The 11,529-nt window shown below is 48.6% G+C and overlaps 1 protein-coding gene across 1 annotated transcript in view; it reads left to right on the forward strand.

Annotated features, from left to right (window-relative positions):
* Positions 1 to 3,977: 3,977 nt before the first annotated feature.
* The window catches only part of VAC14 (VAC14 component of PIKFYVE complex), a 100,081-nt gene continuing 92,529 nt past the window's right edge, over positions 3,978 to 11,529 (forward strand). The window contains exon 1 of the mRNA XM_021703079.1: positions 3,978 to 4,357. Within this exon, the coding sequence (XP_021558754.1) occupies positions 4,254 to 4,357 (104 nt within the window). The 5' untranslated portion in view covers positions 3,978 to 4,253. The remainder of the gene's footprint in view (positions 4,358 to 11,529) is intronic.

Here is an 11,529-nt window from a genome sequence, read left to right on the forward strand (position 1 = left end):
AATGGTCCCTGGCCCAGCAGCTGCAGCATTCCCCAAGGAATGCATTAAAAATGCACATCCTCAAGGCACACCCAGACCTGCAGAGTCAGAAGCTCCAGGGGTGTGGCCCAGCAACCCTTATTGTGTTTTAGAGGTCCTACGTCTTAAAACACAGAAACCTTATGTGTTTTAAGAAGCCCTTATTGCTTTTTAGAGGTGTGGTTTCCTGTTTGTTTGTTTGTTTGTTTGTTTGTTTAATGGAGGGAGATTCTTCTCATCCTTTTGTACCTTCCCCCCAACTCTCAGCCCAGTAGACCCTGCGCTCAGCTAAAGTATTTGCAGACCTACACGTAATTGTCGATCTGCGGAGCCACTAAAGATGCTGTTAACGGACATAAGGCAAAAACTAGATGCAGATTTTCCAGATGGTTAAATGAGCAAAGAGCACACCGCACAGCCATCTGAGAGGATGCGGAGATCCATGAGCACGCGCTACGACTAGCAAACGCCCAGAGTCTGATGAAAGCAGGGCTTTTCAACTTCTGTTATCTACCGAAATCACCCAGAGGGCTTGCTACCCCACAGGCCGTCAGGCCCCATCCTCAGAGGGTCTGATTTAGTAGCTTTAGTTTGCGTTTCGGCCAGGTTCCCCGTGAGGCCGTTGCTACGGGTCCGAGGAGCACGCTGCCCAGCACAGCTGTGAAGCCGCAACTGCCTTGCCCCAGCACCAGCTGGGACGGACGTGCTAGGGGTGCAGGATCTGGGGCTGTCCCAGACCTCCTGGATCAGCGTGTGCATTTTAAGGCATCTCTAGGGGATGATGCGCACTCTGCAGCTAAGAGCGGTTGCCTTAAAGGCAACTGTGGAAGCTGAGCCTTTGTGGGACCCACAGCCCTGCTGCTCTCCAGGAGGACCCTAGACCCTGGCCACTTCCCAAGTGTCACCACCAGCCAAGTGGTGCCGGGTGGCCAGGGCCAATTCCCCTACCTCAGCCCTACTCCAGCTCTCCCTAAGCCACTGAGTCTAGAGCCCAAAGCCTCCTGGTCTGGAGTGAGGAAGCAGGCCTTCTCCCTGGGACCGAAGCTCAGCTCAGACCCTGCCCCAGCAGGAACACCTCTCCAGGAGGACTTGAGATATGATACATCTCTTCTCTTGAGGTCCTTCTCATACTTCCTCCACCTCAAAAAGACAACAACAAAATTGTTTCATTTTGGCAAACCTGGGATTGCCAAGTACTTCACCAGAGGCCTGGGGGAGAAGCTTGGTGAAAATGAACACTCTGACACAAGCTAGTGGAAATTTCCCTCTAAGGATACATTCTCAGCAAAGCAGACCACCTAGCCTAGAAGTGTCTGAGTGTGGCCCGCCTGGCCAGGACTGGTCACCAGGGTCAGAGGAGTGAGCACGTGGAGAAGGCAACGGTGGCCTTGGGCTTTCTTAACCCCACAGCCAGTCCAGGAATGCATAAATAACCTTAATTAGTTGGCATTTTCCAAGAGATCAGAGAAAAGAAACCACCTTTTCTTCCCCCCCAAGGAATTTCTGAACTAAAGGTAGGACAAAGCATTGGTTTGGGCCTTGAGTAAAAAACTGGTTTCTTAGCAACCTAGTCCAGAATGTGATTTCAAGAGAAAAAGAGTTCCTTCTGGTCAAAACATTACTGTTTCAATTATTAAAAACTATCTCACTATGACCCTTGGGAAATTCGGTTCACCTTTAAGAAAAAGCCAAACCAAACAGCAAAAGAAACAGATGAAATATTATATTAGATACGGTCCAGTGGAAGTGAATACACACCAGAGAAATAGGTCCAAATCATTCCCATTGACTTAATTTTTTTCATTGTTTTGCATCAACCATCATCAAAAATCCTAAAGACATAAACTTGGCAAAGACATTTGGAAACGTCCTTATTGGTGCCACCTGGAATCAAGGTAAGAGGAGGAAACTACTAAGCAAAACATTTTTTCTGGAGACAGATCTAAATTTGGAGCAGTTTCAGATTGGTGGTCCACCCACCTTCATTCATTGGACTGTGCTGGCAAAGGTTTTAAAAGCTGTGAAAACCCTACTGGTAAAGGAAAGCACTTTTTTCACAGATTTTTCTAGACACAATTCCTCCATGACTTACTGAATTTTGGGTTAGCTTTTGTACTTGTTCATATGGCTGCATAACAAATTCCCACAAATCCAGCAGCTTAAAACAACACAAGTTTCTTACCTCACAGTGTCCATGGGTCAGAAGTCCAGAATGGACTGAACTGGGTTCTTGGCTCAGGGTCTCACAGGCTGAAATCAAGATGCCAGCCAGCTGCATCTTCATCTGAAAGCTCAATTAGGAAAAGATCCACTTCCAAGTTCCCCTGGTGTATTGACAAAATTCATTTCCTTACAGCCATATGATTGAAGTCCCCATTTTCTTGGCAACTGACAACCCTCAGGAGATCAGTGTTGGCAACTAGAGGGCATTCTCAGGTCTTTACCATGTGGCCAATCAGAGATAGTTCACTTTTGTTACTGTTTACTCTTCAAGGACAGCAGGAGAATCTCTCTCCTGCTTCAAATGCCTTCTGACTATTATTAAGGCCTCATCTGATTAGGTTGGACCCACCCGGGATAATCTCCCTTTTTATTTACTAAAGTCAACTGATTAGGGACTTTAACTACATCTACAAATTCCCTTCTGCTATATAACATAACTGTTGGAGTGACAGTCCACTGTATTTACAAGTCTTGTTCACACTCAAGGGGAGGGGACTATACAGGGTATGTACCCAAAGGGATGGGAATCTTGGGGGCCATATTGGAATTCTGCCTACCACACCCCCTCACTTGTGTCCCATAGATTCTGATCTATGAATTGAGGATAAGACTCTATTTTCAACTTTGTTGTCAGATTCACATGCATACTTTTCACTCATTAGAAAAAGTACCGTCATGTATTATGCTCATATTTAATACTCTTTGGGCTCCACTGTGGTCCAGCCTTTGTCCTAAGATCTCTGTCCACTATGGAAGCTTACAATAAGGAACTCTGTCTGATGCATCTGCCTGTTAGCCACAATACATCCATAAAGTGCTTTTAAAATTTTGCCACATTAAAAAAAAACACAAACGCAAAAAACCAAAAAACAAAAAACCCAGCCCTCTAAGGTATTCAAGCACGATAAACACACTCTCCTGAGTCCCAAATGGTGGGGAGACAGCCACTGTTGGTACCTGAGATTTTTAGGTAGTAGACAGGTAGTATTGTTTTTAATTAAGAATTTATTTTAGGGGTGCCTGGGTGGCTCAGTTGTTAAGTGTCTGCCTTTGGCTCAGGTCATGATCCCAGGGTCCTGGGATTGAGCCCCGCATTGGGGTCCCTGCTCTGCAGGAAGCCTGCTTCTCCCTCTCCCACTCCCCCTGCTTGTGTTCCTGCTCTTGCTCACTCCCTCTCTGTCAAATAAATAAAATCTTTAAAAAAAAATTTTTTTAAAGAATTTATTTTAATGTTTTAAAAACATATGTAACTATTCACAGCCATGATTTTAGCACATAAGACTAAAGTAAGATTTTTGAAAGTAAGTTGGTTTGAGAAATAATTTTTTTTACAGTACAGGTGGTTAGAATATGGCGAAACTAACGACAGTATTACTCCAATTTGGGGAACATTGCCACATGCAAAACTGGTGACTAAATAGTAAATGAACTAATGGATTCAATAAGTATTTAGTAAGTTATGCTAAGTAAGTCACGCTCCATGAGACCCTTCGTGCTCCCAAACGTACACAGAAGCCCACCACGCGCCTTGCCAACCACGTGCGGGCACTTGAGTGCACGGAACACGCGCCGCACACAACCCCATCTCGAACCACACGGGGGCGTGAGGGGAGGAGGTGGAGCCTTGCGGGGGCGTGGGCAACCCACCTGCAGCCTGCGTGCGGGGGCGTGGCTGGCGAGGGGCGGGTCCTCGCGGCGGAAGGCGGAAGCGGCTGCAGAGTCACGTGATTCGGGTAATATGGCCGCTGCCCCTTGAGCACTGCGGGTGCCGGGTGGGAGCGGGTCGCGTTAAGCCGTTGGGAGGCCGGGAACAGGTGTGCGGGGGCTGGGTCCAGGCCCGGGTTCCGAGACGGCGCGTGGCGGCGGAGCGAGGCAGGCAGGCCCAAGGCGGCGTGGTCCATGAGCCGGCGCCGCAGGCAGCGCGGAGCCGCAGACTCCCCCGGCCCCGGCGCCGCCCGGGCAGCCGCGGGCTGAGGAGTCGCGGGGCTCCGGGGAGCGCCCGAGCTGCCACCATGAACCCCGAGAAAGACTTCGCACCGCTCACGCCCAACATCGTGCGCGCCCTCAATGACAAGCTTTACGAAAAGCGGAAGGTGGCAGCGCTGGAGATCGAGAAGTAAGACGCCGGCACCTGGGTTTGGGCGTGGGGACCAGAGCCAGGACCCCGCCCTGGCTGCGCAGGGCTCCTGCTCTTTGGGGGGACTCTTCACGCCTTTCCAGCCAGTTTTAGGCCCTTAGCGCAGCGCAGGAGAATAGGAGTCCTAGCTTTGCTTTTGACGGGCTGTATGACTTGGGCCAAGTTCTCTAACCGCCCTGGTGCCCCAGAGGACTGCCGTGCGAATAAAGCGACAAAGCGTTATGTGTAGTGCTATAGCACAGTGCCTGGCACACGGCTTGTCTTCCGTGTGGACTCCGTCAAAACCTGCAAATCAGAGAGGGGCCTCTGTGATGGGAGGGAAGTGGGAAGCATAAGCATATGCTAATGATGTTGACCTGCCTCATTTCTTACCCAGCTTCTGAGAAGTGAAAGGGACTGTTGAGTGACCAAGTGGAGAATCAGGTCCGAAACCTCAAGACTCAGAGGGCTGTTTATTTTATCTCTGCCATATCACCCTTCCCTGCAGGTGGAAGGAATAATCTGACCTTTCTTACTTCTACACTCTTACTATATGTATGTGTAACGATGATCTGACTTTTTGCTTTATTTCCCAGTGTACAAAACAAGGTGTTCAACTAGGAATGTTTCATTCATTAAGATTTTCTGCTGTTATTTTACATTTGTTTTTTGTTTTTTTTCCAGTCAAATCTTTGTGATAAAGTCAGGTGGGTGGGTGATTTCAAAAAAAGCGGAAAGAATCAGGCTGTGAAATTTGGAAGAATGCCAGACTGGGAGTCAGGACACATGGATTGTAGTCCTCCCCTCTCCAGTAGGATAGCCACTGGCCCTGCGTGGCTATTTATGCATAAATTATTAAAGATAAAATAAAAATTTTAAATCAAGTTCCTCAGTCACACTACCCATACTTCAGATGTTCAGTAGCCACATGTGGCTGTTGGCGACCGTAATGGGAAGTACAGGTCTTAGAACCTTTGCATCACTGCAGAATGTTGGACAGCTCCAGTCTAGTCCACGGTGTGATACTCATTCTTTGACCTTGGGTAGATTGCTTCACTCAGGGTTTCTTAACCTCAGCATGATGGACATTTTGGGACAGATAAGTCTTGGTTGTGGTGGGCTGTCCTGTGCATTGTAGGATTTTTAGCAGCATCATTCATCTCTACCAGTAGATACCAATAGCTCTCCATCATTTGTAACAACCAAAAATGTCTCCAGACAATGTCTCCAAATGTCTCCTGGGAGTGCAAAAAATCACCCCAGGTGAGACTCACTGCCTTAACGGCTTTTGGTTTTCCTTTCCTCCTCGCCTAAAGGGTTTGGACTGTGTTAAGAGGACCCTCTCATTCAGCACTAACATTCGGTATGTCCCAAACCACCTAGCTGCTTCTCTCATCAAGCACCACTTTCTTGTCTGCTCTATTTCCATACTTCTGCTTGTTTATGCCCTGGCTATTACTAATGCTAGCAAGTCTTTTTTTTTTTTTAATTTTATTTTATTATGTTAATCACCATACATTACATCCTTAGTTTTTGATGTAGTGTTCCATGATTCATTGGTTGTGTATAACACCCAGTGCTCCATTCAATACGTGCTAGCAAGTCTTAAAGATGAGTATCACTGTACTGAGTAGGAGACTTAGAGCTGATGTATCGACATGGCTCCATGTCCATGGGTTTTATTGGCTTTGAAGCTACATTGACACCTGATTTTGGCCGTCACCCAGTCTGTTCTCAGGAATGTCTGATTTTCCTCATAGCTTGAATCATCTGTTGAGTCCTTGAATAGAGGTGTTCATCTCAGCATTACTGTTGCCTTGAGCATAGCACATGTAAGTGCTTTCACTCTGCAGGCTGTGCTGTTAGGGTTTTGTCTTTAAGGGGGTTCTTTTTTTGTATTCGACATTGCCCTTGATTTGTGGAATTCAGAGAAACTTAGGAACTTAACTAGACTATGGACTCCTTAAGAGCAGAGACCCTGTTTTATCCTCAGTACTTGACACAGCATTTGACAGTTGGTGTCTTAATGAGTGAATGACCATCCGTTTTTGGTGGGGAAGTAACATTGCAGTCTAAGGACTTTGCTGCCCAAAAGTGTAGCCCACAGACCAGCAGCGTCAGGATCACCTGGGAGCTTGTTAGAAAGAGATTCTCCAGCCTCACCCCCGACCTCTGGATCAGAATCTGCATTTTGATACTATCCGTGGGTGATTTGTGTATACATTAAAGTCTGAGAAGCAGTGGTATAGAGGGCCCTAATCTGTTTCTAGCCTTCTTCAGCCATATTTGGAATGGGGAGTGCCCAGTTTGACATTTTCCTCAATATATGTATCACAGATTGCTTAGGGATAGTGACTTATTTGTGCTTCACCAAAGAGCTTTCTGGTGTCTCTGCTTATGAAGACACTAATCCTGTTTTATCAGGACTACAGGCTTATGACCTCATTTAACCTTAATTACTTTCCTGTAGACCCTGTCTCCAAACACAGTCACAGTGGGGTTTAGAGCTTCAACATGCAAATTTTGTGGGGACACAATTCAATCCATAACAGTAATCATTTTTAAAAAAATGATCATGTGTAAAGCACTATCTGCCTGATAGTGGAAGCCTCCCTTCATTTGGTCATTGCACACCCCTTATCTCTTTATTTTGCATGGCTTCAAAATACAAGCTAGGTGGTGGCGTTTCACAGACGAGGAAACAGAAGCTCCTTGAGGTTGAGTACTCTTCCCAAGGTCTCATAGCTAGAACCTGGATAAAAAACCCAGGTTCTTCTGTCTCAAAAAGCTTCCCCACTACAGTGAATGGTTTTCCCTACCAAGAAGAGCACATATATTTAATAAAGGAAGTTTCATACTCAAGCATTTCCATGGTTCTTTTAACTGCCACTTTTGGTTTTCCAGAATCATCTGCTCAGTTGGACAGAGCCAGTGATGCATATGGTTTTCCAGTGAAGGATTAAAATTCATAATAAGAGAAGGGCGTTTTTTCTTGATGACAGGACTCTCAGACACTAAAAATGCAGAGATGTGAATGCTGGCTCAAAAGAACCTTGAACTCTAGAATCTCAAGAGCAGGCTGGGTTAAGTGACCTAAGATCTGATCGCTAAATACGTGAGCCTGCTGTGCACAGTCCTGGAGAGCTTTTCCCTCCACAGCCTCCCGCCAACATGCCCACACAGTTTGCTAAAGGATAAGGCACTTAGGCTAAGATTTTAGAATGGCTGTGTCAGGTTTGGTGGGCCCTCGATTTCAGGGGATATTGTCATTGACCAGTCCTGATGAAAAGGTTGGTAAGATCCCGGGCTCTGCTCTCCAGAAGAGTGTAGTGTGGAGGAGAAATGCTAGGAGGCACTCGGGTAACTGCAGGGGTTGCTCGCTCTGCTGGGGGTGCCATGCCCCACACTCTGGTGGCAGGGCCCCCCCACTGCAGGCTCAGAGAGACAGCGCCCTTCATGGTAACCAGGGATGGACTCAGTGCCTAGTGTTCCTGAACTTTGAGTTCCAGAAGCCAGTAAATGTAGGGTGCCCAGGCCATGCCCCTGAGAGCATCAGAGCCCAAGTTGGGGAGGGTGGTTGTGGGATAATGTGCCCTTTGCCTGCCGGGGAGGGGGCAGGGATCCTTGGCACTCTGTGATCAGATAGAGGTTAACTGTTGAGTTTGACCTGGCTCTGGAGCCTACCCTCTCGCTGCTGCAAGGAGACACTTTATCACCAGTGCCTGAAGGCAAGCGTGGGTCAGAATTCCGCCCAGCCCTGCTGGATGGAAGTAGCGGTGGGGCCCTCCACAGACTGCTCAGTCTAGGGGTTACAGACCCGTAGCTAGGGGCTGTGTCCTGCTGGTAGACCTGTTTGGGTTGGTCTGAATTGCAAGGTATTTTAAATTGAGAAATTTCTTAGTGAAGCTCAGGTTTTGGCTTCTCTTAAGGAATGGGAAGTGTGTCTCTGTGGGGCCCACCGTCCCACATAACAGATAAGGGGGACCTAGGGGCCTCCCTTCCGGCCAGGACATGGGCTCCCCAGTTTGCTTCCTGTATTGGCACTTTCACCACAGCCTTCCTCCCTTGTCCTGCCTTGTATCTCCTGCTTGGCCCCTGTCAGCATGTGAGTCTGTGACCTCAGGTTTCATTCCTCTGTGCCTCAGTTTCCTCATCTTAAACACAAATGCACCTTGAAAACATTAGGCTAAGTCACGAAGGGCCATGTGTTTGATTTATATGAAAATTTCACTTCTATGAATTATCTAGAATAGGCCAATTCAGAGAGAGAAGGTAGATTAGTGGTTGCCTAGGGCTTAAGGGATGGGATTTGGGGAACATGGGGAGTGACTGCTAATGGGTACACAAAAAACTACTGAACCGCACGCACTGAAAGAGTGAATTTATGGTATGTGAATTACAGCAATTAAAAAAAATAAGAGTGGTGTTTTATTGCAATGTGAGGGAAGCACTCATGAAGTGGTCACAGTTATTGTCACCTGAGATTCAAACAGCTGCTGTCTCGGACTCGTTTCTCCTTTATGGTCTTTCCGCTGATTGCAGCCAGTGGAAGCTCAGTGTATTTTGTCGGGTAACTCTGAGGCCTTTTCAGAAGGTCTTCGGTCCTTGCTTAGAGGCAAACATTCCACTTTTCCTGTTCACTTAATGGAGACTAGCAAGCAAGTGGAAACCAAATTACCTAAATACTCAGCAGAGCAGATGGAGATGTTTACCCAGATTATCTCTGGGAAGTTGCTGCCCGGATGTGCCGTCTGAACACAGCCCGTGCTGTAGAGAAGTACGAGGGATACGTGGACTCGCCAGGACAAGAGACAACAGCCCCAAGGCCACTGAGAGCTTTACACCACGAGCATAAACACAACTCTGGATTCTTCTTCTGCTCCTTTTTTGGGGCCAGGAGCATGGCAGGTTCTCAGTCAACAATTAGTGGATGAACGTGATCTTGTATGGTGTGTGTGAGATCACAGTTTGTCTCTCTGATTCTGACATTGCACTAACACTGCTCTGTGAGCATGTGCAACAAAGAGCACATTACATGCCTTCTCTTACTCTCTAGAAACCGTGTGGCCCCACCTTACAGCCAAGGACATCTCTGGAGACATAGGAACATGAGTGCAGTGACTAAAACCTGCTGGCTGGGACATTTGGACATCACCAGATGAAAAGGGGTTGGGATTCAATGAAATGAGAAACGTAAAGTGCTTGGCAGCCAGTAGGCATCTGACAAGTGGCAGCTGGGATATTTGAGGAGGGAGATAGTGCAACATAGTGGGAATGACTTTAAGACCTTGGAGTCAGAAAAACCTCGGTTTGGTTTCTGCACTTGTCATCTATAAGTTGTGTGACCTTGTAAGTTTCTTAACATCTCTGAGCCTCAGTTTCTGCCATCTATAGAATGGGTGTTATAGTACTTAACCCAGGGATTTGTTTTAAAGTTTAAATTAGATAATGTATGTAAAGCATCCAGCATTTATCACCTAGCAGCTAGTAAGTGCTCAGCAAATGGTTATTTCCTGCCTTCATAGTAGAAGTCCGGCTGTAGAGCGTTCCAGAACATCTCCAGTACGCGCGTCATCTGTAGTCCCTGTGTGTCGTGGAGGAATGTTTCAGGGATGTCTGAACACTGATCAGGATGGGAAACTGTGTGGAGAAAGCTGCATTTCGCTTGGGGCCTCCACAAGGGGAGTTCTCCACAAGGGGAGTTCGCTCTGTCCCTGGGTGCATTCTCTGTGCAGCTGATGCCGAAGACGGGAGAGAGGAACTGGTGTACAGTTGAAAGGGCTCAGCCTTTGAGGTGTGTCACGGGTTCAGATCCTCTGCAAGCCGGGGCAGGGGATTTGGTTTCCCTGAGGCTGTTTCACTTCTGGAGGATGAGGTGGTAATCCGTGCAGAAGGAGGTGGTTCCAGGGAGGAACAGAAATCCTCAGTGTAGAGTGTGCCTCAGTGTGCCCGGGAAGGCATCCACCACCAGTCCTCGTGTGGCCCGTGATTGTCACCGCTATGTTGCAGAGGCCAAGGGGGTCCAGCGACGGACTGTGGTTACGTTGCTGAGACGGTGGCCCCGGGCCTCTCCTGATGAGAGCTTCCGAATATGTCCTCCCCCGTCTGGGGTTCCTTCTGTTGAGGAGCGGGGAGTCAGTGTGGCACTTGGCGCTGTTGGGGGCCACGTCACGAGCTTGGAGTTGCCACGTTGGGTTTGTGCCTTGTGGGGAATGAGCATTTCTGCCATCTGGCGACACCTCTGACCACAAGAATGGAGGCTCTGAGCAGCCTCTAAGGACACCTCATCAGCCTGGGTTTTCGGCCCTTTTGAGAGGGAAGCAGGCAGAAGCAGCCCCTCTTCTCTGGCACACAGAACAGTAATGCCTGTGACCTTTACGGCAGTGAGGGTCCCAGGGATTTGTGATCGTGAGAGTTTCTGGACCAGATATTCACTTCAAAACTAGTGCAGCTTCAGATCCCTGCGTGTGGCTGGCCGCCTGGGGATGAAAGAGGAATCAGTGTGGTTCTTTGAAGGGAAGCTCGGCCTGCATCCGGGAGCGCCCAGAGTTTCAGCTCCACTTACTCTGCCTCCCTTTGTAGTGCGTTTTTCTCTGCGCACACTCCTGCGAAGTGCAGAGGCCAGTCTCGTCGATGGGCCTATTTTGGAGCACCTAGAGAGGGGTTACAGCACCCCTTTGCCCCTTGGCAGGTGGCCTTCAGAGCACACCGTGGCATCTGCATCTTTCCCCAGCCACAGCGCTGGTGACCTGGGCCCTTCACCGTGTACCTGTGGGGATCCCGGTAGTGGTATCCTTTGCCCCCCTAAGCTGAATCCTAATGCTCGGGGCTGAGGGCCCCCCGGATACAATAGTGGTTAAGCCAGCTGGTTAGGTTTAGAAGAGTAGGCCGCCCCAGGTCACCCGTATGGCAGCGTGGGGCTCCGGCCGAGTTTGCCCACAGCTCGCGCTGTCCTTCAGCGCTGCTCGTGCGGTCCTTCGGTCCAGTCCCCAGGCCGCGCTGCCTGATCCACATGAGCCGGGCGCACAGCACTGGACCCCGAGAGGGCTGGCACGAGAGACGCAGGCAGTCGGGGCTTCAATCGGGACTGTGGAGACAGAAACGTGCACCTGAGAGTGACAGTGAGGTGCATTCTCTGTGCAGCTGATGCCGAAGACGGGAGAGAGGAACTG

The sequence above is a fragment of the Neomonachus schauinslandi genome, chromosome 16, assembly GCF_002201575.2.
Source record: "Neomonachus schauinslandi chromosome 16, ASM220157v2, whole genome shotgun sequence".
In the NCBI taxonomy this organism is placed as follows: Eukaryota; Metazoa; Chordata; class Mammalia; order Carnivora; family Phocidae; genus Neomonachus; species Neomonachus schauinslandi.